This window comes from Scaptodrosophila lebanonensis, unplaced genomic scaffold (genome assembly GCF_003285725.1).
Source record: "Scaptodrosophila lebanonensis strain 11010-0011.00,11010-0021.00 unplaced genomic scaffold, SlebRS2 tig00000080-arrow-pilon, whole genome shotgun sequence".
NCBI lineage: Eukaryota > Metazoa > Arthropoda > Insecta > Diptera > Drosophilidae > Scaptodrosophila > Scaptodrosophila lebanonensis.
This window is the reverse complement of record NW_022060561.1, coordinates 748,557-766,560: the sequence shown is the minus strand read 5'-3', so window position 1 is coordinate 766,560 and position 18,004 is coordinate 748,557. Positions and strand designations below refer to the sequence as shown.

The window sequence follows — 18,004 nt, the reverse complement described above, 5'->3', positions numbered from 1 at the left end:
ATATATTTTGCCTGCGTTGGCTCCCTCCAACAGAATAGAAGGAGTGCAGGCAATAATCCTTTTCAATATACATCAGGGGAATCAACGGCTTCATGGAATTAACCTTTAAATGCCAAAACTGTCGGTGTATCTAGATACATTTCTTTAATTGCAAATAATTTCTTTAATTGCTCATAAAAAAGAATTCAAATATTTGTAAAATAAATTAATTCTTTCACAAAAAATTACACATCAATCAATTTATTCCATCCTCTGCTTCTAGATGGTTTTTGGAGTTATCAGGAACTGCTATGTCATCCTCAAATGTTATTATTAAAGACTTCAAGTTCTCTAATGATATGTTCATCCCGCATCTGATCTTTTGTATACTTGGTCTTTCTGAATTAACATAATTACTTTTCAATAGCTGCGTGAACTCACATCTGGTTTTGTAACCTTTCTCCAATATTGTAGAGCTTATCGTTCTCCCTTCAACTATATCTTTTTGGCATATCTGTGTCACAACAATGCTTTTCTAAGCTAAGATCTTTAGTTTTTCCTAACATATATAATAACAACATTTTCGAACAAGCTTCCTCTGAATCTATTTTTCTTCCCAACAATTTTCTCTTCTAGTTTTCCGCTAACAATTTCGACTTTGCTGCTTCCCTGCTTCTAACAATATTACAATTATAACAGCTTCATCTAATCGGTTGATAGCTCTTGAAAATATTGATGCAATATTGAATATTTTTTTAATACAAATAAAATGTTTTCTCCTTTCGTCCACTGATTATTAAATTAATATTTGGAATAAATACCTGCTTGTGTGTTTGGTGGAGCGAAATAACTTCATAATGAACGTCAAATAGAAAGCATTAATTTCAAAGCGTTATCAACTGCCTATTTAAGTATCACTTTCATTGCGAAACTCCCACTTTCTAGTTGCTGCTAAGTATATATGAACGTTTTCCGCCAGACAGAGAGCCACACATGCATCGAATTCGAGTGCTAACTACACACATTTTTTTCCACTATTGCCCGAAGGCACGGGTCACGAGAACGCTAAAAAATGCAATGTGTCTAGTCTCGGCAGCAGACCCAACCACATCATAAACTAATCAGACAGACAAGGTGCGGTGCAAGCTGTCGAGACAGGAACCCAACTCATGAAAGCGAACAAATAAAAAAGAACTCAACGTGGCGGACACGCCAAAAGCTAATAAATGCTCTCATTTAGTTGAAGAGGTGCCTGGGAATGGGGAGATGGAGAGGTGGGCGTGTTGTGGTCAAGCTATACTACAGACTATATGCATGAAAATCGCGCCTATGTAGCCCCGCTTGGCGTTTTCTGTTCCAACTAACTGAGGCTCGCTCAAAAATGTTGCATTCTTTATGGCATTTTGCCAAAAAATAATATTCACATGGGTGCTTAAAAAATGAGACGCCCCGTTGATGTTGGGTTCCTGGTCGCTGGTCGCTGGTCAGTGGCTTACATTGTTTTTGTGTTGATGTTTGGTTATTTTTATGGCGATTTCACGTTAGTTACAGTGCATGACCAAAGCAAATACTGTAAGGAGTCGCTAAGATATGAAAAACAACTCACACGAAATTAAATTAAAAGTATAGCTATAGATGAAATTATAGTTTACATTATTTTATATTTATAAGAAAACAACTGACACGAAATTAAATTAAAAGTATAGCTATATTTGAAATTATAGTTTACATTATTTTAAAAGCCAATAAGTAGCTCATTAATTACTTATTCAAAATCCTGGAAAGTCCTCATAGATTCCACTAATGAGAAATCTGGGAGAATTTTAAATCAGCACAAGCCATTGGGTTTGATAATTGATATTAGAACTCAATTATAATGTTGTGCTTTAGAGAACTACTTATAATATAACGTGTTATTTTAGTTTCCCAGAAAAGCAAAGCAATAGTTTTGTTCAATAAATTAAGGCTCTCATGTCAGCTTCGATATTTTTTGATAGCTCCTAGCAGCGATTATTGAGTGCAAAATAAAATACATGAAATATATATTGTTTTAAAATTTCATAGATTTGGATAGTATTTGTGGATTCCCACTTCATTTGCTAACGATCCTACCGCTAGTGAAGGTTTTCTTTGCAAATGTTTAGTAGTTTTCCGATTGTTTTCCATACTATTGACTCTATTTAAATGTCTTTGACTCAATGAAAATATGTTTTATCCGGCATGATTTTAAATTCAATTTCTCTTTAAAAAAAAACCGGCCTCTTCTAAGCCTATCAGTTGAGTGTCAAAATTATTTAAGATCGCAGATATACAATTTAGAATCTAAAGATTGATTATGGAACATTATTATCAATCTATTATTTCGTTGTGCTGAATGGGTTCTTTAAATTTATTTATGCAGCGCAAAAGAAAATAAATGTTTTGCTATCGAAACTTAACTGTAATATCAAATATATTTTTAAGTCAACGAACATTGATTGACGAAAAACAATATAAAAGTTATAGGAAAGTTGAAGTGGGAGAAATCAAATCAAATTGCAATAATATCCGACTCGGTGGGGGAATATTATTTGCTATCGTAGGCGATGTCTTAAAGCAGGCTCCACTGTATGTGGCTGCCTGTGTTTGAGAGTAACTTTGACCCGTTTTATGCGTTGGTGCAAAAAGAAGGCCAAATCAAGAATGCATTTTTTTTCGAGCTTTTGAAAATAATGTTGCCTACAAAACGGCGCAGCAAATAGAAAACCAAAACATCATCAATGCTATCAAATGCAAATACAATAGCCCCTAGAGGGCGATGGGGGGTGGCGTAGGCTAAGCTTTTGCTGCCCACAAACACATGCAAACATAAGCAAACACACACACACACACACACACACACACACACACACACACACACACACACACACACACACACACACACACACACACACACACACACACTATGAACTAAGCCATCATGCCATTTCATGTTTCGTTTGTTGCATATTGCATTTTTTTGCTGTTGTTGTTGGTATTGCGTTTTTTGCTGCCAATTGTTGTTGCCAGCTTTTGCGCTCTATTTTTTCACTTTTTGTTGTTGCTGTTGTTGTTGTTGTTGTTGTTCACATGCACTTTGTTCATTTCTCGACAGCCATGCACCTGCATGCAGCGCTCGAGCGCTTGTTACCTGCACTTTTTAGTTGCTCTGCCAATAAAACAACAAACAACGCGGCACAAAGTTCGACCCACACTCTACACTCGCTCACATACACACGTGTATATATAGGTGTGTGTGTGTGCTGCATTGCTTAAAAAAAGAAGAAGAAATATTTCAACGGAAACGCTAAAATTTTATAATGGTGTGAGCGCACACGCGGCGTATGAGTGTTGCCATAGCTCCTGGCCAGCATCGTCGCTTAGGTGCAAAATATGCAATGCATTCACAATGGCCGCATCGGTTCACTGCCAGTTGCCTTTGTTGTTGTTGTTGTTGCTGCTGCTGCTATTATTGTTGTACCGCGGCCAATGCTGCAGATTTAGGTGCCGTGGGCAGCCCAGCACCTTCAGCTATTAAGAGAGAGAGAGAGAGATCGAACGACGTTTTGTTATTATATCGAACTAGTTGTATATATCTGCAGGTCGAAATAAAGCCGTAGAGTTGTCAAAAAGTTACTTTATACATACTCCTATGTTGAAGCCAAAAGCTGATATTATTTAGGCCCACAATATTTCCTCAAGAGAAATGAAAATAAATAAAAATAAATAGAACATGTATTTTCTATAATTATTAGTACGCTTGTCAAACGATTTGAATTATTAAGCCGATATTCTTATTGTCATGAGAAACTCACGGATGTAACTGAGAGTTTTCCGAACCGCATCTGCTTTTGGAAATTGCGGAATTAACATTTTATTGAGCTAACTTGTCATCAGAAGAAAAAGCTTTCGAAATGAAGCATTCTTTTTGTTTCGCGTCCTACACAAGATTCATCAGGAAATATATGCTTAACTCAAGATTTATCAGAAGGCATTATTTGCTATTGATAGATGAATGCTTGCATTTCAATATTTTTCCTGTCTCAGACAATTTGTATGGCATTTGCCGGAAGATAAGGCCTGCGAAAGGAAGCATTCTTTTTGTTTCTCGTCCTACTCAAGATTCTTCTCGAGTTATAATTTTAAAGACATTATATGCAATTAATAGATGAATGCCTGCATTTCAAAATTGTTCTTTCTATACTTTTCAAGCAACTCTTCTTTATGTCGCCGGAAGTAAAAGCATCGGAAAGGAAGATTTCTTTCTGCTTCTCGTCGTATTCAAAATAATTCCGAAGAGATATATTTAAGGACAGTATATGCCATTGATAGATGAATGCTTGCATTTCAATACTTTTCCTGTCTCAGACCTTGCTATAGATATCCACCATTTCTTTTTTGGAATTTTTAATTTATTATTTTGCTTGAAATATTCAAAACGTGGCTTACTTTTCAAATTTATTTGTCATGTATTGCGCAACAGTCGCGAATATTTTGCATATTTCAATTCCATACATGCACATACATTTATTACAAATATGTGCTCCATCTCTTTTTTTTCCTGCGCGCGCCCTCACCCACCGACCCTATTTCCCTACTAATTTGAAATTCCCCCTCTGCCACTGCCTCTGCCTCTGCCGCCCACTTGACGTTTTGTCTATTATCCGTTTTTGTGTCCTGCGTTCGCGGTAAATGCATCAGCGGCCGTTGCTGCACACTGCCTAAAAGTGTGCTGCATTTTTTGTAATTGCTTTGACCATGCTGCACTCTCGCGCTATACGCCTCTTTTTTTTTTTTTGGTTCGCTTGGCTGCCATTGCCAAGGGGAAGTGCAGTGAGGGGGGTTGAGGGGGCGGATGGTTGCTATATTTTATAGTTGTATATGAATTTAATGCATTTAGGGCTGCATATGAAGCGCAACACTGACGCAGTGCAACTCAACAAAATGGCAGATGCGTATACTCCTAGATATAGCAGGGAGAGGTACAAATATTTGACATGTACATACATATAGAGTGTATGTGAACAAATGTGCTTTATTGCAGATACACATGTAGCGAGACTTTTTTTTACCCCCACATGCAACTCTGAACACCTTTTCTAATTTATTTCAAAAACTGCGACAAAAAGTGATAGAACTTTAATTAAAATATGATTTGAGTATTTCTAATAACATGGCTTTGTAAATATTATTTAACATATTAACTAAAATATTCTTTAAAATGGCTATAAAAAGTGATTGCAATGAATTGAATTGATCAGTTTTTAAACGAATTAATCGCCTGTATGTCTACAGACATATCGATTGATTTTGTATTTATTTTATTTATTTATTTTCCATTTTTTATGCCAAAAACAAAAACAAAAATATTTATTAATGTATAGTGTAGCTGAAATCTATAATTCTATAATTAGACGAAAAATGGCAAATAAAACCTCAATTAAAATGGCAAAATTTTAAAGGAGACCTAATGACCTTGAACAAAACTATTTAGCACTAAAATGAATAAACGATTTTTTTTACATACAATTTACTTGTAGCGCAAGGGATGAGTTTATCAATCAGTTTACTATTATATTTATTTATTCCATTAACAAACTCTTTGGGTATTTAGATTAGTTATATATTCGATAGTTTTAATATTGTATTTTTTAATCTTATTTACAAATTATATTACTGTTAATGTTAGGTATATATTCGATCATTTTAATATTGTATTTATTTATTTTATTAACAAATTCTATAACTATTAAGATAGGTATAGTATATGCGATTTGATATGGATGCAGAAAGAAGCTCCCAATATACATTGACATTTAATTCAGCATCAATTCTATTATTTTTAACGTTTTAATATTGTATTTTTTTAATCTTATTTACAAATTCTATTACTATTAAGATAGGTATATATTCGATATGCACAAAGAAACTCCCAATATATTACATTGACATTTAAGTCAGCATCAATTCGATTACTGCGATATATGGGCGGTCGATACAGATTACAATAAACTATACTGTTTAAAAATAAGTTAGATTTATTTCATTTAAAAGTAAGGAAAGCCTCAAACAATTAATGTTTATTGTAGATACAAATGCCCATTGTTTCTTAAAAAGACTATACTATATGATTCTTTATTGGTTAGCATTATTTCTTTCACTTGTTCAGCTTTAAATCATGCATAGAAACTCGACCCGATCCACTTGTGAAGCAACACCAGCCACAGATAATTGGTATAAACAAAAATATTTATTTGTAAAAGCCCCCTTTAAAGCATTTCGTTTGCCTGGCAGCTGAGCTTGTTCTACCTGCCAATATATTGTCTTGCTTTTAAATATTTTGAACTTTTCGGAGACACATCAACATTTACAACACACATCATTAATTTTTGTGCAAGCCCCCATATATAAGATTTCGAAAAAAAAAACTGAACTCTAACCCATAAGTGTGGTTAAAAAATGAAATCGCAACACAAATATTTGCATTTCTTGTGAAAGTTCAAATAGTTTGCAGACAAGACAGGACAGACCTAGCAAAGGCAGAGAGCCATAAAATTGTAGTACGGTTCTGCACATCATAGCCGATATGAGTGTACATATACTATGTGCTCGTGTCTGCCATTTCTTAAAATTTCTTCAGCACGATTGCGTAGTTGAGTTTCGAATTCTCATTAGACTAAGTTGCCAGCCATCCTTCAAGCCAAACTCTATGACTATATGACAGGCGTCCCCCCTCGGCCCCATCACCACCTTGTCTCAAGTAGAGACAGTAGTAGAAGCAACCAATGTCGTAACCACAAAAACTTTGGTGTGCATGGTAGCCCCCGCATCTTCTTGGTGGCAGAGAAGCGCCAAAGACTTGAGACAAAAACTAATGCATATGTTTAGGCATTTTAATTTATATACATATATATGTATGTATGTATGTTTGTGTGTTTTGGGTTGGCGGCACACATATATGTACATGAACTTCTAAGAAAACGCACACTCACACAATTATACACATGCACGTACACGTTCGCATGAGCACATACTTGTATGTACATACGTGTGGAGAGAGAATGTCTCGGTGCTGTTGATAAAAGCAACTTCCATTTCATTTAAACTACAATTTCCTTGACAGTGTGCCGGGGCAACCACTACCTCCATTCCGCCCTCCACTATTCACTATCCACAGCCCCGTTGCCTGGGCTGCGTGGGTGCGAGGAAGGGGCTGTGTGTGTGTGTGTGTGTGTGTGTGCAACCCTTTCACGCAACTCACGCACTTATGAGTTAAACGAAAATTTTCTTAGCAGCCTTTTAGGCGCTGGGGGGTTCTTCAAAGCCTGTCGTCTGGAGAAATATGTCATCAGCAGTTGGCAGCAGCAGCAGCAGCACCAGCAGGGCAGAGCACGATGGCTTCGACAACATATTGGGCGCACACCCATACACCCATACACACATCCATATTTACAAATACTCGTATAAGCATATATGTATGTATGTAAACTAATGTGCAGTTACAACAACAAAATAATTCATTATGTGTGAGTTGCTGTTGCTTAGAAAGTTGATATTGTAGTGGTATGTAGTCTGCTTTTAGGCGCAGCAGACAGCAACAACAACCACAACACATGCTCTCATGTGCGAGCAAGTTTGTGTATATATGCATGTCTGTGTGTGTGAGTGCGTATTTATGTTAGTTTTCCAATGCTTTGAACTCCAACAGTACTATAAGTTGCCACCCATGAACATTTTTGGCTATTGCTTTTGTTTTAAGATGCCAGCCCGTATATTTCTGATACGAGACTTAGTTCTTAGTAGCAGCAACAACAACAACAATCGGCTGCTGGCGGCATCTCAGTCCACCCACATACATATGTGTGTAAAATGCTACGATTTAAAGTCAAACCTATCTATATAAAACAAACAATAATAGCACTAAACTCGTTAATAAAAGTAATAAAATAAAATTAGAATGAACTACATATTTACATATGTACTTATTTAATTATCTATTTATTTAATTATTTATTTATTTTCATTTCATCAAGTAAATAAATAATATCTATTTATTTTTTTACTTAATGATTTATTTATTTGATTATTTATTTATTTTTATTTCATCAACAAACAAAGCTTTTGATGTAAAAAAAATGAATGCAATAGAGAACTTAAAATAAATAAATAATATAATAAATAAATAACCTATCCATATAAAACAGATATAGCAATAAACTTGTAAATAAAAATAATAACCTAAAACTTAGAATGAACTCCATATATATGTACTTATTTAATTATCTACTTATTTTGCTATTTAATCATTTATTTAATTATATATTAAATTATTTATTTTATTAACAAACAAAGCTATCTATGTAAAAAAAAATGCAATAGAGAACTTAAAACATATAAATCAAAAGAATGAAAAAGCATAAAGAAAGAATTTGTTATTAGACCTAATTAAAAAGAAATAGAAACAAGAATAAAAAATAAAAAACAACTAAAATTAATAAAAAATTGAAGTATGTACTTAAATAATAAAATATTTGTGCTCTTAATGCCTTAAAATTCTTACAAAAACTTCTTCCCGCATTTTGAAGAAGATTAAAAGCAAATATATATTATTTTTGAAAAATATATATTTTTTTTATTTCGCCAACAAACAAAGCTATCACTTTCTCTGCATTGTGCCGTGTATTTTTGCTACACGTATTGTTACGGTTAGATTTTTTCGACGGCTTTATACTGAAATTGAAATTCTATTTCACATGTTATCTCATTTAAATTTGACACTCATCTACCGGGTGCCTTCGCATTATATAAGAACTCCACGATCATTTTGTATGTTGTAAGATTTATATGGTAGATTTATATGGTTTATTTATATGCCATTGTCAGAACTGGACTCAAATGGGGCCATTCGGGAAGTACCAGCTTTTAAATACAAAAATAATCATCAAAATTTATTCACACAGTCGAAAGTCCGAATGTGGTTTATTGCGGCATGAGACCCCAACGGAAAATAATTAGATATTTAAATAAAACACAAGAAATTCATAATAAAAAATAGCTTAAGATCATATTTCCGAGAAATTGTAGTAAAAATAACGAAAATTAAATTAAAAATAAAAAGAAACAATTTGCGGACGTGTTCACCCGACAGAGTCCTACGACTGAATGCTAAACTCGAATAAAATGTTTGACTACCTCGACTTTTGCAAAAAGTGTTGATCAACATCGGTTTACAATAAGTGTTGACAGGCGATTGACAAATTGATTCTTAGAGCAAGTCTGGCAAGATCGCAACGATACTTTATCGATGTTTTCAGTTTGCAGTCCAACGGTTTCCTGCTATGACGCGATTTCGTCACTAGCTGATATTCCCAAATTCCAAATCGATGCCATTTACCGTGTTTAGTGAACACTAGTACGCTTTTACAAGAATAAATTGGTTTTAAATGATTATTAAATGTTGCTTAATTTTGATTCCAAATCTGCACGCCAGTTTCAAACGCTCTTGGTTTCTCGATTGATGTCTGATGCCGAGAAAAGATTTCAATGAATTCATTTTAAGGAATGTCTCAATTATATTTCAATTATTAAATAAGTTGTATTAAAACTCTGGTCCCATTTTAAGGAATGCTTTAAGGAATGTTTTAATTATATTTATTTTATTTGATAAAACTTTGTCCAGTGTTATCTTAAGGAATGCTTTAAGAAATGTTTTAAGGAATTATTAAATTATATTTAAATTTTTTGATAAGTTATGTAAAAACTGCAAACAAATGTTTTAAGGAAGGTTTTAATGTATTTTTTTTAATTATATTTCAATTATTCAATAAGTTGTATAAAAACTCTGCTTTAAGGTATGTTTTATGAAATGTTTTAAGAACTGATTTATTTAATTATATTTTAAATATTTAATTAGCTGCGTGAAAACTCACACGAGACTGTTTGATGAGAATGCGAGTATTTTAACTTTGTTTGATTTCAAAAATAATCACAAATTCACAATAATTAAACTTATATTTTTGCAATTTCTGGTGCTTAAAACACTGTCTTAAATACAACATAATAGCACGATTGAACTTTAATTATCCAATAAGCACAAATGAAGAACTTATTTATAACTAGCACACTTCAAAGAATGCCACATATTTCAACTCAGGCCGCAATGCCACACACTAATCCGTGACAGAAAATATACCAACATTTGTGGAAAAGTGCAAAAATATTTCGCATTTTTATTTTTCAAAAAATTCATATATTCAGCTCCTACTGTACTTTATATTCACAAGCGCATTCCGTTGCTCTGGAGGCTGTAATTACGAAGCAAGACGAATGCAGTCTCCGTTTACTTCGCCTCTTGAGCTTCAACATTTTGAGGCAATAGAAATAAATGCTTGGATTTATGTGTGCCTGCTTAATTGCTCGCACTCCACAAAACCTGACCCAATGCCAGACACACACACACACACACACACACATACACTCGTACATGCTCGTATATGCGTATATTTAAGCATACATTACTCATACGCACTGCTGTACTCTGCCTCCCTAGCTTTATGACTCAAAACAAATTCCATAAGAGAAAAAACAGAACAACAACAACTGTTATACTTGTATGCAGAACTAGAAGTTATTTGAGTCGAAGAGCCTCAGAATTTCTTGAACACAAATGCACAGCTTCAAATTTGCAGTGTGTGTGTGTGGGGGGGGGGGGGAGGAGGGGAAGGGGGCGTGTACATCCATATCTACATATGGATATGTATGCAGTCAAGGTTGTATTTCTTAAGTCGAGCGCAAGAGAACTGCCATAAAATGAAGTTTTGATGAGTGCAAGCAGCAACTGACCCCAAAAACATTCCCATCATCTTGGAGAAAACTCACACAAGCACACACTAACAATACACACACACACACACACCCACACACTCACAAATCAAGTTGCCGGACTGTCTGCTTTAAATTCACAAAAATCTCACTCAGTTGCTTGAAGGGAAAATTAACTTGGCATCTCCAGTTGATGTACAGGACCCTAAATCTTTTTTGGTCATTGACATTGTTCAGTATACATATATAGTATGTATATATAATATACAAGTAGGTATATGTATACATATGTATGAGCCTGCCTCCTTTCTTGTATCGTTTTAATTAATGCAAGCTTTGTTCGTTTCCTTCATCCGGTCGTTCGACTGCCTTAAGCCAAGACTAGCTCGGACTAAAAGAAGTTGTCTACATGCCACATATATCTCACATTGGTTAGTTATTCTTCTTATGAATTCAGATTTTTTGAATCCAAGTATGCCTTTTAAAAGCTAAAGAAACATTTCTCTTGAAGTGGAGCTACAAATCCGCTACGTTTGAAGAAAATGAATCAGTATTTGGGAAAATTTAGAATAGGGAAACTTTAATTTTCTAATTTGGCCTCTCCTGTACATTTTCAACACCTCCGTTTGCAACTTCATTTGAGCAATACACCCCCAACCCATATCCAGTCCCTGCTCACACACTCAGTTGCCCAAACCGAGCAAAACCACTGTCCTTCAACCACAAACCGCCACAAGAGCCCCAGCTCGCATCGTAGCCATGGCGTAGACAAATGCAAGTAAAAACCCAAACCAAGGCCAACGTCTTAACCAACGATGGAAGCGAAATGTTTCATTAGAGCGACGTTAGCCGCAAATGGCAACCAGAGGAGGGCACCTTAACTCAGACTCCTCTACCATGCACCCTCACCCCCCACCACTCATCAAACCCCAAACCCTTTGGACTCGCACGCACAACTAATTTGCCCGCACTGGTTGGATGGCAGCACACAAAAGGCAGAAAGCAAGACAAGCGACAGAAGAAAAAAAGAAAAGGAAGAAAAATACATGAAAACCAACCTTGCAGGACTTTCATCTTGCCGGGCATAAGAAAACTTTTCCTGGGGTCGCCACCCACTTGTGCGCATTTTCTTTGACGTTGAGAAATTTTCTTGTTCGCCTGCTCCGTTTTTTGCGCATACTTTGGCCTCAAACTCTTTTCCGCCTCGGACTACGGTCTGGGCATCTTCTAATCATCGGGATTTGGCATACTATATTGAACGCTGAGCCAAACTTTGTGTGGTTCGTTTGAAAAAAGTTTCACGCAAACTACACTAAAAGAAGCAATTGGGTGGAATCCATTTTGTATTCCGATTTGTAATTTTCATGCGAAAGTTGTATTGAAATCAGTGTGTTGCTGTAATAGAAACGAGTGCTATTAATATAATTATATAATTAATATTATTCGACTTCTTTTAATCGCAAGAGTTTTGCTTTATTAAAAATTAAAAACAACGTGTTAACAGCGCGCTGTTAGCCACAGCTGAAGCTTACCGCTGTAAAATAACAGAGGGCTGCCCGCTTTGTCAGCCTCTCCGCCAATTTATAACTTTTATTCGACAGTTTTGTTGAAATTAGTGCACTGCTAGTATGTTGCTGTAAAACAAACGATTGCTGTTGAAGCAGGAGTTAACAATGAAATTGGTTTAAGTAGCATTGCAATTTAATTAGGCATATAAATAGCATTATTAGATTACTGTTGTGAATTTCACAGCACACGTACCAGTTAACATTCTAGCTCGCTGTTAATTTGAAATGTTAACGAAAGCCTCTGTAAGGGTCACTTGTGATGGAGCACCGAAGCGATTAATACGTTTAATAAATGTTCATTAATTTTTCCAGGCACCCAACTCCTTTTACTATTATACTATATTATTAATTCATTCAAATTTATTTAATCGCCAAGAATTTGTTTTATTGAATACAAAATGTTGACGTGGCAGCGCGCTAAGCTAACCGCTGTTAAATAACAGAGCGCTGCCTCTCTCTTAAAGCCTCTCTCCCTATGTTAGCCAAGTAGTTATAAACTAATCACATTGAAGTGTACAATTAGCATAAGAAAGTGAACAATACAAGGGGGAAGAATGAATAAATGATTCAGCAATAAAACTTCATCTTATCCTCCATTAAAAATTACAAACATAACGTTCTCTATTATAGTATGTTGTGAGACTAACAATATTTTGTTGATTTATCTGAACACCACATCTGTTTCCTTCTTTATCCTTACAGGAAACCATACCAGCAACACCGGTGAGCAACACCGAGACAAGCAGCGTCGGTGCTGGCAGCGGCATTGGCGGTGGCGGCGGCGGCGGCAGCGACATCGGCAGCACCGAGTCCGAAGCCTATGCGGGCCTCATGAAGGATGCCGATAAGCTGAAGCTGATGTTGCTGGCGTGGAACTATCAGAACTCGACGGCAGTGCGCAACGGCACCGAGGGTCCTGATCTGAGCGTGGTGGGCGGCTTGTGGGCGCAATATCAGAATGCGCTGGCGCAGAATGCCGCTGCAGCAGCGGCGGCCAGCGTTAAAATGGACAGCTCCCTGTCACCGGTGCCCCGTCAGGATACCAATTCACCGATGGAGGCACAGGATGAGACCAATTCGTCGGGCCAAAAGGAAGAGGATGAGGTATCAGAGGACGATTCGGATGACAAGCTGGATGAGAAGCTGGCCACCCCACACGATCCCGAGCGGTTGAAGGCGTTCAATGTGAGTAATGATGAAGAAGATGAAGAAGAAGATGATGATGATGATGGAGCATGCCACAAATGTAAAGTGAACGTTACCAATAGGTTCACACCTAAGCAATATCCCTAATTCGACGCCTGCATATTGTTTAGCTAACGAGTCCTCTCTCTCTCTCTCTCTCGCTTGCCTTGCAGATGTTCGTGCGATTGTTTGTGGACGAGAATCTGGATCGCATTATTCCAATCTCCAAGCAGCCAAAGGAAAAGATACAGGCCATCATTGATTCGTGTGCTCGACAGTTTCCCGAGTTCAGCGATCGCTCGCGAAAACGGATTCGCACCTATTTGAAGTCCTGTCGCCGCAACAAGAAAACCCGCGACGGCTGGGAGAATACGGTGAGCAGATCCCATACATATACATATGTATTATCTATATATTTGTCTGAAACTGTTCCGAACTCTGAAGATTTAGAAAAAAGCGAACTGCTTCCGCTTAGGCCACTTCTATCTGGTTATACATATATGTATATCTATCTTAACTTCAACTCATTCTTACTTTACAGTTTATAAATAAAATGAAGTATATGCTTATTTCTAAGGAACAATAGTCATGCTCATGATTTCTAGTGTTATTTGCATTTCGAATGAACTAGTTTCGAGTTAAAATTAAATTAAATCATAAATTTTGATACCAATTCGTAAGATTCAGATCGAATTCAGTTCATATATGTGACCCAGCTCTAAATGAACACTGAAACATAAGCCGAACTAGTTCATTTTACTTTATGTTTATTTGTAAATTAATTATAAGATAATAATGGAGTTACAATTCAATTTAAAAACGTATTTATCCATATATTTATGAACAGAACTAGTTGCTTTTTCAATTAAGCATTGCTAGTTCAACTTCATAAATAAGTTCTAAGGAGAACTGTACCTATTTATGAAGTAAATTAGTTGCTCTTTTCAATTAAATATTGAAAATTCAACTACATGATCATTTTATAGAAGTAGCTTACACAGCTATGATGAGAACTAGTTCCTCATTTAAAAAATAACTTATGCATATGATCAATGCTCTTCTTAACTAAGCATTGTTAGTTCAACTGAATGACCATTTTCTAAGGAGTATTTTACCTATTTATGAAGTGAATTAGTTGCTCTTTTCAATTAATCATTGCTAGTTAGACTACATGATCATTTTCTAAAGAAAATATTGTACATTTATGACCAGAACTAGTTCTTCTTTCCCACTTCTTAATGTAGTTATATACAGATACAGGTTCCCATTTCTACAGTACAAACTAGTTACAATATACAAATTGAGCTGAAAGGGCTGTCAGGCTTTCTAAAGAGACCTTCATATATATATAAACTGAACTAGTTCCACTGCAAACTATGTACAATATCAACTTTAAATTGTCTACTTAAATAAATTGTTCCTCCTTAGCTTTAAAATGTAAAAATATTTCACATTTAGAAGCAGCGAAGATTAATTTATATGCAGCACATTATATCTTCTTGAAGAATGTGCCAAAGAATAGAAAATTATTCATATACATAGCAACTGAACTAGTTCCACGGCAAACTATGTACAAAATCAACATTGAATTGTCTAATAAATTATTAAGCAGGGCTTTAGAATGTAAAAAAAAAGTTAACCTTTAGAAGCATTGAAGATGAAAATTATATCTCTTACATCTTATATCATTACTTGTATATCTTCTTCAAGAATGTACCAAAGAATACAAAATAGTTTATAATAATTGGCCAAATCTAGCACTATTTAACAACTATTCTTTATTGCAGACCCGTCCCACACCCGCGCACTTGACATCGGTGCAGGCGGAACAAATTCTGGCCATTGCCTGCGAGAACGAGTCCATGAATGCGAAGCGCATGCGCATTGGCCTCGAGCCCATCACACATGCGGTTCCGGCGCCGGGCAGCGCAGTCGCCGCTGCAGCAGCAGCGGCCGCCGCCGCAGCTGTGGTGGCCGCCACCAGCTCCAGCGCCGGCACAAGCACCGCCAGCTCCAATTCCACCGTCACATCCGCCGTATGCGGCGCCGATGCCGCGACGCTGACCAGCGTAGCCGCCGCTGCTCTGCCCTTCGTCAGCGCCGTTGGCTTTGCGCGCTCCACACCCAATTCCGAGCACGCCGAGGCCCTGCCCTTCGGCAGCGCCGCCAATGTGGGTGGCAGCGCCGGCGGCGGCAGTGCCGGGGGTGGTGGCATCAACTCGGCGCGCAGCTCACCCCTCGCCCTGAGCTCCAATGCCAGTGTGAGTGGCGGGGCCAGCGTAACGGGCCTGACGCTGCCCAATGGCGGCGGAGCATCGAATGGTGCGTCAGCTGGCTTGGCAGGACTACCCGCGAGCAGTCCGTTGTACCGACCCACAGATTTCAATTCACCCTCGGCGGCATCACCGTTTGTAGCCGCCGCAGCGGCCGCAGCTGTGGCGGCCGGACGCGCGCCCAACTATCCCGGCTATTTCCCGGGCGTTGCCGGACTGGGCAATGGTGAGTACTCGAAGGATAAAAAGAGAGATTCCTTTCTTGCCTTTCTCCTAATTATGTGCAGCTGGATCTAATCTTTTGTCTCTCATCTTGCAGCTACGCCCACCGATCTCTCCATGAAACCAACCACGCTCAATAGCGCCAACAGCCTGACAGGCAACAGCAACAACAACAATGTCATTACCGGCGTCACGCTCAGCACTCAGAACAACCTCAATGCCATGGCCAATAGCCTTAACAGCCAGCTGAGTGCCGCCAACTTGGCCAATCTGAGCAATGCGAACAACAACAATGCTCTGGTGACGGCCACACAGCAGCTGCAGCAGTTGCAGCAACAACAACAACAACAGCAGCAGCAACAACAACAACAGCAGCAGCAGCAACAGCAGCAACAACAACAGCAACAACAGGTGGCGGCGCTGGGAGTGGGTGCCGGGGCCCAACAGCTGGGTGGCCTGGATCCGAATGCGGCGCGTGCGCCGCCCCTGCTGCCCCACAAGCTCAGTCCGAACGAGGTGACAGCGGCACGGCAGGTGATCTCCGCGTATCGCGAGAGTGCCGCCTTTCTTCTACGTACCGCCGATCAGGTGGAGCAGCTGCTCGTGCAGCAGCAGTAAATGGTGGAGAGGAGGTGGAGTTGGAGGAGGGGGCGGGGTTGGGCGATTTCCAAGAAACTTTTAAGCCTGCGCCAAGCGTGGGTTGTTCCTACTTAATGTTAAATTGAATTAAACACAAATACACACACACACACACACACTTAAGCGCACACACACACACACACACTCACATACAACTAAGCAGCAGCAAGCTACAACAACAACAACAAAAAACAAAACAAAAACAACCACTAAACTAATTAAAGCAAAGCAAAAACAAAAATAGTCAAAGCATAGAGCAAAGAACATAAAACGAAATTAATAACAGCAACAACAACAACAACAACAAGAACAAAAAGCAAATACCAAATAAACAACAAAAACAAAACAAAAACCAAAAAATAGTCAAAAGTTCGTTTAAAAGCATTTTTAAGTGTTTTTTCCTCAAACTACGTACAGCATATTTAAATAATATAAAACAAAAAACAAAAACAAAATCAAATAAAATCTAAAGAAAAGAGATAAAGAAAAATTATTGCAATAGCAGCAGCAGCAGCAGCAGCAACAGAAATAAGAGCAGTCTACACAGTGTCTACTAAAAGTATACTAACAATAGCCACCAATCGCATCACTTCTTATTCCACTTTGTCGTTTTGCGTTTTCAGTTTCCACGCACTTTCCGACTCGATACGCGAGTGCGCGATTTGTTAAATAATAAACGAAGGAAAAATAATATTATTATGCAACTAAGTTTTTGGGGTCGTCATGTCGATGGATTGTTGTAAGTTTTAAGCGACTTGATAACATTTTTAAAAATTATTAATAATGGGAGAACGAACAACAGCAACAACAACCACAAAAAAAATAAAAATAAAAAATTACTATGAGAAAACACAGGGTGATACTTTGAAAAATTATTACAAAGCATAAGCTAACTAAAATTTAAACAAAAAACAAAAACACAAAAAAGAAACTAAGTGAAAAGAACTTAAAATGTAAAAACTATACATGTATCTATAATTGGAAAAGTGGCATGGCAAGGGAGGGAAGGGTATTATTCTTTGGCATTTCCACCACAACTTTTTAGCTATTCTTTTTTTAAATTTTTATTTAATATGTATATAGAAAAATTGAAATAAAATGGTTTCCGCTATTTCAAACTTTAAAGTGCACTAATTAGTAGTATTTGCCTAAAATTTGGACCAAAACTAATCCAAAATATTCTTTGGCTGCACTTTTCATAAACTCTCTCTTACAGAGGTTCCATAAGAAACCGAGAAACCCTAGCAGTTCTTGGCAAAACTATTCATAACAATTTCTACTTGTATTTGTCGTTTTTAT

The 18,004-nt window shown here is 37.2% G+C and overlaps 1 protein-coding gene across 1 annotated transcript in view; it reads left to right on the top strand.

The window, feature by feature from the left end:
- The window catches only part of LOC115626021 (putative GPI-anchored protein pfl2), a 94,376-nt gene extending 77,692 nt beyond the window's left edge, over nucleotides 1-16,684 (top strand). The window contains exons 5-9 of the mRNA XM_030521269.1: nucleotides 13,089-13,571; nucleotides 13,745-13,945; nucleotides 15,359-16,070; nucleotides 16,164-16,243; nucleotides 16,274-16,684. Coding sequence (XP_030377129.1) covers nucleotides 13,089-13,571; nucleotides 13,745-13,945; nucleotides 15,359-16,070; nucleotides 16,164-16,243; nucleotides 16,274-16,684 — 1,887 coding nt within the window. The remainder of the gene's footprint in view (nucleotides 1-13,088; nucleotides 13,572-13,744; nucleotides 13,946-15,358; nucleotides 16,071-16,163; nucleotides 16,244-16,273) is intronic.
- The last annotated feature ends 1,320 nt before the right edge of the window (nucleotides 16,685-18,004 follow it).